The sequence below is a fragment of the Salmo trutta genome, chromosome 2 (genome assembly GCF_901001165.1).
Source record: "Salmo trutta chromosome 2, fSalTru1.1, whole genome shotgun sequence".
Taxonomy (NCBI): domain Eukaryota; kingdom Metazoa; phylum Chordata; class Actinopteri; order Salmoniformes; family Salmonidae; genus Salmo; species Salmo trutta.
Genome location: NC_042958.1, coordinates 57,262,295 through 57,278,420, shown reverse-complemented (window position 1 = coordinate 57,278,420; position 16,126 = coordinate 57,262,295). Strand labels below are relative to the sequence as shown.

Genomic DNA, 16,126 nt, shown 5'->3' with positions numbered 1-16,126 from the left:
ATCATTACACTCATATCTGCTCACACAAACCATTGATGTAACCTTTTGGTCTGATTGCGCTGACAGATATGGCAGCTCTGCTTCTAGCTCCAAGCAACTTTGAAGTATTTAATTTTTTTGTGTTATTTCTTACATTATTAGCCCAGAATTCTTTTGTTATTACATACAGCCGGTAATAACTTTTGGATATCAGGGTGGCGGTAACTCGCCAGCATTACGACCAGGAATACGACTTCCTTGAATTGGATCCTTTGTTCGTACCCCCCAGGACAATTTAACTTCCAGTCTGCTCCAAAACACAGCCAGCGGAGAAGAGGTATTCGGTGTGGACTTCTAGTCTGACTCAGGAGGCATGCACACCATCCACCACTTCTGAGTATATTACTCACTGATGTCCAGTCTCTGGACAACAAAGTAGATGAGCTCAGGGCGAGGATCTCCTTCCAGAGAGACATCAGGGATTGTAACATACTGTGTTTCATGGAAACATGAATCTCGGGATATACTGTCCCCGTCCATACAGCCAGCTGGGTTCTCAGTACATGGCACAGACAGGAATAAAGAACTCTCTGGGAAGAAGAAAGGTGGGGGTGTATGTTTCATGATTGATTACTCATGGTGTGATTGTGATAACATACAGGAACTCAAGTCCTTTTGTTCACCCGGCCTAGAATTCATCGCAATCAAATGCCGACCGTACATCAACCACCCGAGCCACGGCCTGTTCACCCCACTATCATCCAGATGGCGAGGTCAGTACAGGTGCATCAAAGCTGGGGCCGAGAGACTGAAAAACAGCTTCTATCTCAAGGCCATCAGACTGTTAAATAGCCGGCTTCCACCCGGTTACGCAAACCTGCACCTTAGAGGCTGCTGCCCTATATACATAGACTTGGAATCACTGGCTTCTTTAATAATGTTTACATACTGCTTTACTCATCTCATATGTATATTCTGTATTCTATTCTACTGTATTTTAGTCAATGCCACTCTGACATTGCTCAAACTAATATTTATATATTTCTTAATTCCATTATTTTACTTTTAGATTTGTGTGTATTGTTGTGAACTGTTAGATACTACTGCACTGTTGGAGCTAGGAACAAAAGCATTTCGCTACACCCGCAATAACATTTGCTAAATATGTGTATGTGGCCAATAAGATTTGATTTGATTTGTGACTGACGTAAAGCTGGTTCAGCAATGCCCTTGTCACCCAGTAGATGGAGCTAAATGGTACATGTAAGGCTGATTTTCAATGAAGGTCCACTGCAGTGTAACAGTCAATTACACATCTGATTCCACTGAACTGCATCTTGATCACTTAACATAATAAGCTGTGCAACTGACACATCATTTTCAAGGAAGTAGCCTTGACGTTTTTGAATTTTTGTAAGCTTTTTGAATGGTATTCAATGGACAAAAACGTAGCGCAATGGTCTTCAGCGCAAAAACTTCATAAAGGGCATGTGTCACTGGGCAGTAAATTAATTAAGTAAATTAATCCAAAAACAAATACAGTTTCATATATATTAAATGACCGCATTTTCATAAATTTGATGATATAGTCATGAAGCTCATTCAAAAGATTAGGTTACATGTACGGAAGTAAAGTGGAAAGGGCGGCTACTTTCACAGGGTATGTTATGTTTCACAGACTGTATTTGATTGGAAAACGTCCCTTTGCCTGCATCAGCTCGGAGTACAAATGTGCCTCATTAGTTTACATGACAAACATGCATTTGCCAAGATGGGTTTTGCAGACAATACTGTTTTGATTTGTTTGAGATTAAGCAATTGTTCTTTATCACAAACGAATATGTTCATAGATGATAAATTACTGGTCTTAGTCATCCTATTTTAAAAGGGAAGTGCAGTCAAAGTAGATTTTCCTGTGTTTCAGATATATTTCCACACTATGTTGGAATAATACTGTGAAATTGTGAAGTTATGATAATGCACTTTTAGTGTAAGAGCTGTTTGAAAAGACCACCTGAAATGTCAGTTGTTTGGCTGGGTGGGGTTTTTGGACCGCCTGGTGACAACCAGGTGGTATTAGTTAATTGACCAATAACAAAGATAATTTGCCCTCCTCCTCACTGCCAATCACAGCTAGTTTTCAGATTACACATCCCTCCCATTAGGCTCCTCCAATTAGGGCCCTCTCTCAGACCACTCCCAGATAGTACTAGCAAAATTCTTGCTTGAGAAATTACATTTTACTAAGAAGCTACTTTTGTTTATTTTTGACAATTTCTTTTGAAAAACAATCACAGTAAGGTACTTAATAATTGACCAGAAATGATTCGATATTGAGCCAAAAACGGCTGCATTGGACCTTTAACTCTATTTTGGACATCTACAGTATGTTGTAGTCTGTAGTGTGTGTGTTTCCCAACAGGTCCTATCCTGGCGTAGTCTGTAGTGTGTGTCCACATGTTGTTGCGTAGGCTCAATGTGCAGGCAGCGGCGACCTCTGGATGAGGTGGTGGTGGTGGAGCTGACACACCTTCAGTCACTCTCTGTCCATGCACTGGCAGAATGTAGGTCAGCCCTTCAGGAACAATCCCGCTCTCCTCACAGACTGGTGGCAATCCCTTCCACACATACACACACATGTTAGGTGAACTCAGGGTTGCAAAAGGAGGGAATGTTACCGGTAACTTAAAAAAATGTAAGTTAACTACCAACATTTTGGAAACTTAAGGATTTTAGGTAATTTTAATAACATGCAAAATAGGCCTATAGAAAATAATAAAATAAGATGTTTTAAATATGAAAAATATAATGACAAAGCTGTAAAACAGATATACTCAATAGGTCAATAGTAAAATAAAGAATAACCCTTGAATGAGTAGGTGTGTCCAAACTTTTGACTCATTCAGTATATATATATATATATATAATTTAATATCTACAGGAGTGCAAGTTTCACCATGGCACGGACCGTGCTGATGCGTTGAAACATGAGAATTATTAGAATATGGCAAGTATTACTCAATTATTGCATTCTATTCATGCTGGCTTTCAAAGGCTACCAAAGACATGAAACAGATAGGTGGGAGGACATGGCCTACAGGCTGTCTACAATTTTTTTATGCGTAATTTGCCTAAATGAGTAATGGAAACATTTCAACCAGAACATTTTTATCCGACACTAGGTATTTGCGACAATTTTTGTTGTTGTTGGTGTGACTTCATTATGTCCAGCTGTTTTGATCGACACAAGATAATTTAATGGAAAGGTAGAGCTGCCGCTTTCTAGGAGCAGGACTCTAACCCGGAAGCTTATAAGAAATCCCACTATGCCCTCCGACGAACCATCAAACAGGCAAAGCGTCAATACAGGACCAAGATTGAGTCGTACTACACCGGCTCCGACGCTCGTCAGATGTGGTAGGGCTTGCAAAATATTACAGACTACAAAGGGAAGTACAGCCGAGAGCTGCCCAGCGACACGAGCCTACCAGATGAGCTAAATAACTTCTATGCTCGCTTTGAGGCAAGTAACACTGAAACATGCATGAGAGCATCAGCTGTTCCGGATGACTGTGTGATCAAGCACTCCGCAGCCGATGTGAGTAAGACCATTAAACAGGTCAACATTCAGAAGGCCGCAGGGCCAGACGGATTACCAGGACATGTACTCCGAGCATGCGCTGACCAACTGGCAGGTGTCTTCGCTGACATTTTCAACCTCTCCCTGTCTGAGTCTGTAACACTAACATGTTTCAAGTAGACCACCATAGCCCTGTGCCCAAGAACACTAAGGTAACCTGCCTAAATGACAACCGACCCGTAGCACTCACGTCTATAACCATGAAATGCATTGAAAGTCTGGTAATGGCTCACATCAACATCATTATCCCAGAAACCCTAGACCCACTCCAATTTGCATACCACACCAACAGATCCACAGATGATGCAATCTCTATTGCACTCCACACTGCCCTTTCCCACCTGGACAAAAGGAACACCTATGTGAGAATGCTATTCATTGACTACAGCTCAGCGTTCAACACCATAGTGCCGTCAAAGCTCATCACTAAGCTAAGGACCCTGGGACTAAGCACATCCCTCTGCAACTGGATCCTAGACTTCCTGACGGGCCACCCCAGGTGGTAAAGGTAGCTAATAACACCTCCGCCACGCTGATCCTCAACACGGGGGCCCCTCAGGGGTGCGTGCTCAGTCCCCTCCTGTACTCCCAATTCACTCATGACTGCATGGCCAGGCACAACTCCAACACCATCATTAAGTTTGCTGATGACACAACAGTGGTAGGCCTGATCACCGACAACGATGAGACAGCCTATAGGGAGGAGGTCAGAGACCAGGCCGGGTGGTGCAAGGACAACAACCTCTCCCTCAACGTGATCAATACTAAGGAGATGATTGTGGACTACACGAAAAGGAGGACCGAGCACGCCCCATTCTCATCGACGGGGCTGTAGTGGAGCAGGTTGAGAGCTTCAAGTTCCTTGACGTCCACATCACCAACAAACTAACATGGTCCAAGCACACCAAGACAGTCGTGAAGGGGGCACAACAAAACCTATTCCCCCTCAGGAGACTGAAAAGATTTGGCATGGGTCCTCAGATCCTCAAAATGTTCTACAGCTGCACCATCGAGAGCATCCTGACGGGTTGCATCGCTGCCTGGTATGGCAACTGCTTGGCCTTCGACCGCAAGGCACTACAGAGGGTAGTACGTATGGCCCAGTACATCACTGGGGTCAAGCTTCCTGCCATCCAGGACCTCTATACCAGGCGGTGTCAGAGGAAAGCCCAACAATTGTCAAAGACTCCAGCCACCCTAGTCATAGACTGTTCTCTCTGCTGCCGCAAGGCAAGCGGTACCAGAGCACCAAGTCTAGGTCCAAGAGGCTTCTAACAGCTTCTACCCCCAAGTCATAAGACTCCTGAACAGCAAATCAAACGGCTACCCAGACTATTTGCACCCCCCCCCCCCCACGCTGCTGCTACTCTCTGTTTATCATCTATGCATAGCCACTTTAATAACCCTACCTGCATGTACATAATGATCTCAAAAACCTCGACACTGGTGCCCCCGCACATTGACACATTGACTCTGTACCGGTACCGGTACCCCCTGTATATATCCCTGCTATTGTTATTTACTGCTGCTCTTTAATTATTTGTTTTTCTTATCTCTTACCTTTTTTTGGGGGGGGGGGGGTATTTTCTTAAAACTACATTGTTGGTTAAGGGCTTGTAGGTAAGCATTCACTGTAAGGTCTGTTGTATTCGGCTCATGTGACAAATACAATTTGATTTGATTTGAAACGCACCCTAGCAGTTGCAACTATTTTCGATGCAAATTTTCTAAATGTCGACAAAAAATCACTCCACAAGTGAATGGAAACATAGCTACTCACTGATAGATCTTTAAAGGCCGACTGCACTTCCTGATTTGGTTCATTAAGAAATTATGGCTACCATGACTGAATTCAAACGTGAGTTGGTTTCGGGGTATGATTTGATGTTGGTGTCTCGTGCGTGTTTGCTGATGGGAAGAGTTATTTTTTATTATTTCGCCAAATAGCTTCAGCCGGCTGGTGTGCGACCATGGTAAGTAGGTTTGACTTTGGATAGCCTATCTCCGGGCTAGATAGGGACCGTCAATAAATTACGCAATGCAAATAAGACAATATTTTCATGTTGCACACCTTTGGATTTTTTATGAAATGCTTCCAATATTTGTATATGAATTTCGGCAATTTATATATAAGTCATTGATATTTTGAGCTATTGAAATGTTTGCATATTGTCCCATGTACATTGTGCAATTTACCGATGGTCCATAACTAGCCTCATAGGGATATCCAAAGTAAACCAAAAATGTCTTGTGCAGCTGCACTCAGAATTGATAATTACTTGTGTGTTGGCATCTGTGGTTATGTTGGCAGGATTGAAACAAACCCAACCTTCATTTACATTGTAAAACAGTCACAACCACAGTTGTGAAAAAAGTAAGTAGTTGGAAGAGTGGCAGGGTTAATTGCAAATTATGTCATTGTTGATTAGATGCTTTTTTTCATTGATTAAGCCATTTTCTCTTCAACCATATGGTCTATCCACTATAAGGACAATAAAATGTATATCTTATGTGTTATGTTATTCTAGTATACATTACCAAAGTTTTTTTAATAGATTACCAACATTTCTGAAAATTATGGTAATTTACTGGGAGATTTGCAAATCGAGCTGTACTGTATAGATATAGTATATCGTTTTATGAGGTGAGCATAGGAAGAAAACCCACGATGCACTTGGAGATAAGAGCTGAAAGAGGGAAACAACACGTGGTTGGATGGATGTACAATATTATAGGAAATATGCATGTCCGTCACAATACTTGGCAATGATAGGATGGATTGTCACTGACTTGATATCAGCGTCAAGTTAAGTAGATTATTGTACAGTAGTGTTGACGTGACAATGTACAGTCAAGTATTTCTTGATTATTGCTGGTATGTTTGATTGAAACAGTATACTTGGTATGTATCACTAACGCACAGATACACATGGTCATCGTTCTGTACACAAAAAGTGCTGCTCGTTGAACCTCCATGCCCAAAACTCCCAACGTCAGTGGGCATGAGGTAAAGAGTGTTGCTATGTATTGAGCTAAGGGTCGGTCGTCTAGTAGTAAATGTTTAATGTCCCTAGTAATAATTCATTAATTAGTATTGGCATTTGGGGTAATTTTCTCTGAAAAACTAACTCAAAGTAAAAAAAATATCTTTGTGTACACCAAGCAAAAGGGCTTTTGCTCATTAATCACGGCAACCTTGTTCACAACATCATCTAGTAAATAAAATGGAAACACTTAGTGTACATTATAGTACAACCAGTCTTGATCCTCACCGCTCAGGGTCCAGAGTCCAGGGCCTGATAATCACCCTTTGTCCTCTTGTTGTCATCGAAGGAGCCACACCAGCACAGTGTCATTCACTAACATCAAGTTGAACCCAAGAGACATAACCACCACAAAGAAATAGAGAAACTACAGCATGAATGCTCTGAGACAGTGGAAGATTTTTTCACAAAGCTAAAGATAGCCTAGTCTTCTATCATTGCTTACTGTAACAGAAGATTCAGCTCCTCAATGTCCTCCAAGCTTTTCTACTGAATCACAAGTTTTCACTTGTCTCCCCATAACATGTTGGTATACACAGGATTGCATATACTGTATGTAACATTTACATTTAATTAGGAACAAACAGAGCAATCTATTTGAAGAAACAGGTCGAGAGCTTGGGACTATAAGGTTCTATCTGCATTTTTGTCAACATTTTGTTATTGACATACCCTTGTTCTGTTCAATGTTCTCTACCTATATAGTACTCCAAATATCCCAATTCATGTTGTTAAGTTCAAAAGAATACAAGATAAAAAATTGCTGACACCATTCAAACCAATGAGGGTTCAAAACTTTAAAGCCAATTATCTCAGAATATTTTTTTTGCAGATAGAACCTTATAGTCCCAAGCTCCTGAGGTGTTCTTGCTTCCCATTCCCACTCTCTGCTCATGAGCTTAGCAAGCCAATTAATTTGTCAAATCAAAACAGTTTCTGATAGTCCAACAGATTTACACACCTCCAGGTGACAACTACACTCAACTTCCACCATAGTCCTTGGTTTGTACAATAGTGTTGCCAAATAAACTGAAATTATTTCAGTGTACATTTTTCTATCTATGCACCAAATGTGGTGCAGTTATATCAAAACAGTCCTTCTGAATTGTAAAATTGTTTTACTTTCGGTGGCCATTTTGTAAGATGGCTGCCATGCCCCCCATGGGCCAAATATGTCATGGCCTAATATCAAAATATTTTCAGGGTACATAAACCTACCTCTGTGCCAAATGTGGTGCTTTTATCACAAAGTGAACAATTGTTATGAAAATTTCAGCTTAGCCGCCCCACTTTTACCTGGGAAGATCCAGGAGAGTCCTCCGGGAACCAGAGCTGTGAGGATGAAGAGGGCAGCAGCGCTTTTACTGACGGACAACACGTAGAACGTTGCCTGGTTCCTGGAGGAGAACATCAAGCCATCCTTGATCTGTAGCAGCAATAAGGAGACAGAGATACATCCCGGCCTGTAGGGGGTGCTGCTGTTCTTCATGCTCTCGGTGTAGAGGAGTGAGTGCACGCCCAGGCCCAGGCCAATCAGGGTGTCCATGTTTCGCAGGAGGCTGGCGACGGGAGTGGAGTCCATGTGGACCCACTCAGCCCTCACACACAACTTCTGGGCTTTCTCCAGGGTCCACAGCAGGTCCACGCCCAGAGCCTTCAGCAGCACGTAGAAGCCCACAGCGAAGGAGAGCAGGAAGACGGTGGTGTAGAAGTACTTCTTCAGACTGGCTCTGTAGATCCACTGCACTCTGGAGAAGAACTCACGATACCTGCCATGGATAGAGACCAGGGAGTTTGTCATCAAGCTACAAGATCATTGAAATAAGATACAATAACTTTTACACTACACTACTTGCTAGGCCTGGTTGCACATTTCACCAGAGTTCCTGGAAAGGATGACAACATGAAAAGAAAATAACCACGCCTGTGCAGTAGCATTCAGGTTAGCAGGACCTGCTGGGTACAAGGGTACAAGTGTCTGCATCTTGAAATCTAGACATCTAGAGTCCTGGTTCTCTGACCCGTGATGACCCCACTGATGACGTGGTGGGGAAAGTGGGCAGCCATGTAGACTCTGGACATGCATACCAGCAGCTCCACTGTACACAGCAGCATCCACAGCCCCACCTGCAAGAACCTGGGGATGAATAAGACACTAAGGCCCTGCTCCAAAACAACCCTAGACCGTACCTACCCCCTTTTGGGCTCGAGGGCCACATCAGGATTTTGAAATTCAATGGAGGGCCGCACAGTTTTTTGTTGTTGTACTGATTTGTTTGTCAAAATATATTTGAAGGCCAGAAAAAAAGGGAGTTATTTGCAAATATATAGGTCCATGATCATTTTTCCTTACTTTCTATCTAGTTTTAAATGTTTAAGTATGGCCTGGAATGTTTAATAATAATCCCCCCGTAACAATTCGTTACTTGCTGAACATATAGAACTTTCAAATGTATTTTCTGGGATGTCGAAATCAATTCCGAATGATTTGATAGCTTCACATCACATCATCCATTAAAAGTTAGATTAAAGAAAGAGGTTGACGCACCGCATTTTTTTCGCGTGCGCTCAAGTAGGCATTCCACTTTCCTCCTGTATTTATTTAGCAAAGATGAAAATACATAATCACTCCGGACAGACACAAGCAAAAACGCATGATATAAATGTTGCATCAGCCTAGGCTACAACTAAACATTAGAGATCTGACATGCTGTATGGGATGAAAACGAGACTATTTTTCAGTCTGATCGACTGTAGGCTACTAATAAGAGCAGCTGGATACAGCCTATGTGCGCTGTCCATCTGGTCAGGGTAACTAATTGGTAACATTATGTATTTATAGTCCATTTGTGTGTCAGGAGAAAATGTGAATGTAATCAAATTTGGTTTATATTCAAAACTGGGTTGGCTAGGCTGTCAATACGTTTTCAATCCAAAATGATTCACTGGAATGAATCTATCAACATAATAGTGATGACAGATGTGAGGTCATTTTTTACAAGGCCTACAGTTGCATAGAACTGTATGATGCAAACATTCATAAAGCAAGCTCAACCCTGTGAGTTCTATTGTCTACCAGTTGTTGTCTGTGTCTGGGTAGAGGAAATCCCCCTCCTAATCTAGTCTAACTATAATGAATATGAACAAGTTTAAAGTTGCTGCAGTTTGACAGGGTTTTCAGCCACCCCAGGGCCAGGAGTTTTTTTTCTCCGTTTTTTAAAACCATGTGACTTGATTAGGAAAAACTGGTCCCATCATAGCCCTTATAAAATCTTTTTACAACTGATTAATCACTGTCATACCTTATAGGGTCCAGAGTTTTCCTAGTTAGGTTAACAGATACGGAAAAACTCCAGGCACCAGGGTGTAACAATTTCCCCCGCACTGGGACCTATGGTGCCACCAGTCTGCTTGCAGTTGTCAGTTATCGTCAGGTATGTGGATGATCAGGGCTTTATTCAGGAATGTTTCTTGGGCTACTTTGATGTGTCAAGTGGGCAAGATGTGAACTCTGTGTTTTATCTTCAGGGAGAAACTTGTTCAAACCTTCAATGGCGCAGCTGTAATGGAATGTACCTGCTATTTGTATTTCAAGCTAAGTCCCCTCCTGGTCCCTGATTAAGAGGTGATGACCAGTCCACTCTACTACCATTGTCAACTCTCTCCTGACATGAACTGATGCCACGTCTCATGTCCCCACTCATCCACTGGCACATTGAATGTTTCCTCTCCAAGCACTGTGAGTACCTCCATCAATTTTCTCTCATTACTGTATGTAGAGTCAATCACATACACAATCACATTATTACACATCAACGATTTTACTCCTTGCTTGGACTAACTCATTCTTCTTTTGTCTAACTGTGTAGTGTGTTGTGTTATTGTTTTTTGTCTTCCCAGACAAATCCTGTCCTGCACTGAAGTCAAGCCTCCGAACACCTCAACTCATGCCTCATACCCTCATTCAATCACTGCTGTGATCCCTTCCCAACACTGTGTAAGTAGCCGTCTCATTCCCATTCTCCATAATATTGTACTATAAATGTCTTTATTATATGCTTTAGGTTAAAATAATTACTCTTGCCGATTTTTGAAACACACTTTGATATCTACGTGGGTCTCCCATCCTCCTCAATTTTTCAAGTCACCAGCCTCCACTGGAATTCACTGTACACTTCCAACTGAATTCCCTTTCCAGATAAGATTATTCTCCATGTATTTACCCTGCTGAATGGGAATCAATACTAAAGTGCAAAGGTTGTTATGGCCCTATGATCATTAATGTATTACATACTAAGACAATAATGCTTCCACTTCCCAATACTACTATATTCTTGAGGTATGTTGAGTGATACGCATTGCTATACTCTGACACACATTGGTCTATCTATGGCATTGCCGACCTGGTCCAGTTTCACAGGTGATGTGGAATTGTTTTAAGCAGGGGCTGGGTCTGTCCCATAGAAGTGGGTATCATGGACCCACCAATAGTGTCTCTCTCCAAATAGAACCCTGCCAGAGAGAGAGGACACCATTCAACTCCTTGAAATGTTACAACTTTGTAATGATTATATAATGACAATGTCAACTCTAAAAAGTGTATTTTTATGAAAAAAAGTGTACTTTATAGGATTTATGTTCAAGACAATGCAAGTTCTCATTCATGTGTATTTATTCCAAATTTGTAGTAAAAATCCATGACCTCCAAAATGACAGAAACCTGATTTAACCCGTTCCTTACCACTTCAGGACCAGGTTGAGCCAGTCCCCGATGGCAGCCACCCAGATGAGCTTGACCCCCACGTCCCTGCGCAGATAGAACCAGCCTGGGAAGAAACAGAAGAAGGTGGTATGCAGGGCTGCCACTGTAGAGGCTAAACCAGCCCTCATAATGCCCATACTGGGTCTGCAGATGGACGGCCACCTCCACCCCCAGCTGTGGAAAAGATCCATGACTGCAGTGTGGATCCAGATAGATCAGCAACGCAGGGAAGGTGCACCAAAGCTGGTAGAGCTCCTCTGGAGCTCCAGGACTGTCTGTTCCCATCAGACTTTATTCAAGGTTAGGGCATTTGTTTGCCTTCAAGTGGACGTTGTAGACAGGCGCCCTGACCTTTAGCCTACACCCCAACATGGAGCTCCTGTTTCCCAAACCGGTAAACAGAAGTTCTCTGCTCTGGAGTGATAAGCTAGCCCCTGAAACAGGATGTGTGTGTGATAGTGGGTGAATGTTTTTCCACTCCAGGACTGTACGTCTCTTGGCAAAGATCGTAGCAAGAACACGTTAAGCAGGCCAATGAAAATTGATTGACCTATTGATTGACCTTTTCATGTCATTACCACTTCAACCCCATCCATCATTATCATGTGAAACGAATGGCACGAAATCAATCAAAAATGCACTGACCTTATGACCTGCTGTAATGATAAGTTAATTTACTATTTCTTTCCAATAAGCTAAAGCCTGAGGTGAGTCCTGGCTTGGGGGTTGTCTAATCAGACTTGTTTACAGCATGGTAAGTACCATATCCAGGACCTAGTTTTATTGGTCAGTTATCTTTTCAGCATCTCTGGAGTAAGTCCCACACTATTTAAGGATTGATCCCTTATGTAACCGACAGGTGGGCTAGCCACAGGACGCTGACCACAATTTTCACAAAATCATCAGAAATGAATTGTATAACTGACAGATTATCTGCAGGTCGTTGACGAACGGGATGATTTTGCATATCGTCAACATTTATTTAGCCTTTCATAATATAAAATAAACGTCTTTATTTTGCGTTCAAGCCTCAGTTTTGGATTTATTCCTTATTTTCGACAGTGCGCTGGTCTCGATCTCTTCCAGCCTTTCATAATGACATTTTTTTATTTCTTGTTTTTTTAAATGTGTTTTTTGAAACTGGCCAAAAAGTGGGCTTAGTAAGTTGGTACACATGACTCTTTTAATTCCTATCTTATCCATTTCATGGTCTTACAATGACAACTTATTGTATTACAAGTAAAACGTTGGATTTTGCATTTTAATCGAGAAAAGCAAAAGCAATGCCGTTGTTCACACATCCCCTTGGCTGGCTTGTTTTGCCACAAACTATTGTGTAGGCTATCTGTTAGGTTTTAATGTGAATTCCACTGGTCAATCATAAATTACTTATTTTTGTCTCCATGCTGTTTCAGGGTGAGCGACACAGAGACACTGATTGACTTTTGTTTTTACCCCTCCTTTGTACTTGTTTGTATGGTCTCTCCAGTTAGTACTGTACAACCCTCCCAAACTCCCCTGTCCTGTTGTGTTTTATTACACATGTGCAAGGTTCAAAGATCAGGTTGTGCATGCCTTTGGGTGGTGGGTCCCTCTGGTATAAAAACAACCAGCAGACTCTTACATAGCTACAGTGCTCTCCTTCTGCAACACATCTCACATTGGCTTCCTAGACGGATAGTTCACTAGGGACAGTTGGAAAATGGAGGCAGTCACGGATGCCTTTCAGGGCTATGGGGTGAGCACCACTAATTACCTCCAGACCAACTATAAGGATGCATCGGGTTTGTTCCTGTGGGTGTCCTGGGCTGCTGACCTCAGGAACACCTTCTTCATCTTCTTCCCCCTCTGGTTCCACCTGCGGGAGTCAGTGGGCATCAAGCTCATCTGGGTGGCAGTGATCGGAGACTGGCTCAACCTGGTCTTCAAGTGGTGAGTCCAGTTGAGCTTATGTACTGCTGTTATGTCTGATTTGAGTGTGTTATGAAGTCATTATATAGGTACCCTTCAAATAAATGCTTACTGGGATACCAATTTAGAACTTGATCTAATGTGTCCCTTCGGCTACATCTGGACACATTGAAATGTAGGTGTGAATGTCTGTGTGTGTGCACTGTCAATTAAATTCCCTGCATCAGTCTAAGTGGCTTGTGCTTTCCTTCCAGGATTCTGTTTGGCGAGAGGCCGTATTGGTGGGTTCATGAAACACCTTACTACAGCAATACCACTGCACCTCACATTGAACAATACCCCATGACCTGTGAGACTGGCCCAGGTAAGAAGCATCACTTTACTTCCATTTATTTTTTCCCATAGTGCCTTATGACATGAAATATATATGCTGCGATTCAGTGAATATAGCCAACGCTTTATCATTTTCATGATGTTGAGAATATTCATGTTTTAGAATCCTGTACAGTATTGTTGGGTTTTCATTTGACTTGAATAAAGTGCTATGACCATCGACTGAAGTATGCCTTTCTCTGGTAGGCAGTCCCTCTGGCCACGCTATGGGAGCCGCAAGCGTCTACTACACACTGGTCACCTCCATCCTAGCCATCATGCTGACCAAGAAGAAGACGAGATCTTCCACCAAGGGCATGTAAGTTCGAGAGCATTCAACCCCTCCTTCTCTTGTCCTCAATTATCTTATCCTTGTTTACCATTTTTAGTTCAGTGCTTATCAATGTTCTCTGTGCAGCACCGTAGCTGATGATTTACCATGAAAACTAACTTTAGTTGTCGAAGGGAAGGGGATGTGCCAAAGAGTGCATTTGAGTTGTTTTGTTGTGAAACCGTATCCAAATTGATATGGGAAATTGATAAAGAAAGCAACAATTTATTTAAAATGATTACATGTGCAGTGGTAGAAGCCTACTCACCTGTAGTGTCACACACGTTTAGTGGTATTCAAGGTTTCTTGTACACTATTGTAGCAGCCAGACAGATTTCAAAACGCCTATAGACGTATTTGCTGACGGTTCCTCTCCCCCTTGTCTGGGCAGGTATCTGCGGGGCACTCTGTGGGCATTCTTCTGGGCAGTCCAGGTGTGTGTCTGTCTCTCCAGAGTATTCATTGCTGCCCACTTCCCCCACCAAGTCGTCTGTGGAGTTATCACAGGTCAGTATAAAGCCCTCATAACTATGGCACAAAATGTGCAGATTGTTCAACTACACGATGCTAATATGACGTCTATTTGATTTCTAGGTATGGTTGTGGCCGAGGCCTTCAACAGAACCCAGTGGATCTACAGAGCCAGTCTGAAGAAGTACTTCTACACCACCGTCTTCCTGCTCTCCTTCGCTGTGGGCTTCTACGTGCTGCTGAAGGCTCTGGGCGTGGACCTGCTGTGGACCCTGGAGAAAGCCCAGAAGTGGTGTGTGAGGGCTGAGTGGGTCCACATGGACTCCACTCCCTTCGCCAGCCTCCTGCGTAACATGGGCACCTTGTTTGGCCTGGGCCTGGGCGTGCACTCCCCCCTCTACACCGAGAGCAAGAAGAACAGCAGCACCCCCTTCAGGGTGGGATGTATCGTTACCTCGCTGCTCCTGCTGCACCTCTTTGACTCCTTCAAGCCCCCCACGCACACCGCCGCCCTTTTCTACCTTCTGTCTTTCTGTAAGAGCGCCACTGTCCCCCTGGCAACCGTGAGCATCATCCCCTACTGCATGTCAGGAGCGTTTAGCAGCATACAGAGCAAGAAGCATCTGTGAGGTCGTTGACTGCTGACGCACATAGACTTATGTATACGGAGCTCACTCCAGAATTGTACAGTGTTCACTGGTGCTTCAATCCTTAATCATTCCATATATTGACTTTCTTCCCAAATAGCCAAAGAGATGAACAATCTATTGTGGTCTTTGTCTACCATACATATGTTCATCCAGTCACTCACTGTAAAATGTCTTATTTTCCTATATATGCATAGTGTGGACACTGAAATGAAAGAACTATCCAGCATATTACTCAGAGGCACTTAAGACACTGATTTAATTGTATAAAAAAATGATAATTTAGAAGTAGTTCAGTGCGAACTCAGGAGCCTAGAAAGTGAATGTTTCCTTGCAGTTGCTTTGACTAAACCTCATTTTGAAAAAAGATAAAGCAAAGTAGTCCAGGAGAATGAGCCCAAAAGCTCTCGCAGGGACTTTAGTGGCCTGCTTTACAGTGTGTTCTAAGAAAGTAATATATAACAATGTTCATATTTGTTTTGTAACTGTTTTTCCTGTTAAATATTTTTGGAAATTGTCAAATATTTATAATAAAAATCTTTCAAATACATCACTGACCATGTGCTATTTATCTAACACTACTAAACATACTGTTAGGTATCAGTTCAGACATTCTACAATGTTTGTTTCCAACATTAATGACAAAATTACTGATAAACCATAAGCAAGTCCACAAAAACTTAGAAAATGCAGCAGTGGTAAAATGAACATTTTTATTTAACTAGGCAAGTCAGTTAAGAACAAATTCTTATTTTCAATGACAGCCTAGGAGCAGTGGGTTAACTGCCTTGATCAGGGGCAGAATAACAGATTTTTACCTTGTCAGCTTGGGGACTCGATCTAGCAACCTTTCGGTTACTGGAACAACACTCTAACCACTAGGCTACCTGCTGCACAATCATGACATGGTTTTCAAACCCCAAAATCAACAGCTAACAATATGAGCCAAACCAGTGGTCATCAACCATA

The 16,126-nt window shown here is 42.4% G+C and overlaps 1 protein-coding gene and 1 pseudogene across 1 annotated transcript; one reads left to right on the top strand and one right to left on the bottom strand.

Annotated features, from left to right (window-relative positions):
• Positions 1 to 2,223: 2,223 nt before the first annotated feature.
• LOC115158306 (glucose-6-phosphatase-like) lies at positions 2,224 to 12,345 on the bottom strand (annotated as a pseudogene).
• A 699-nt stretch (positions 12,346 to 13,044) lies between these two features.
• Positions 13,045 to 15,705, top strand: LOC115158300 (glucose-6-phosphatase-like). The gene is made up of 5 exons (XM_029707083.1): positions 13,045 to 13,357; positions 13,591 to 13,700; positions 13,916 to 14,027; positions 14,431 to 14,546; positions 14,634 to 15,705. The coding sequence occupies exons 1-5, from the start codon at positions 13,128 to 13,130 to the stop codon at positions 15,137 to 15,139; spliced, it is 1,074 nt and encodes a 357-aa protein (XP_029562943.1). The 5' UTR covers positions 13,045 to 13,127; the 3' UTR covers positions 15,140 to 15,705.
• Positions 15,706 to 16,126: the final 421 nt, after the last annotated feature.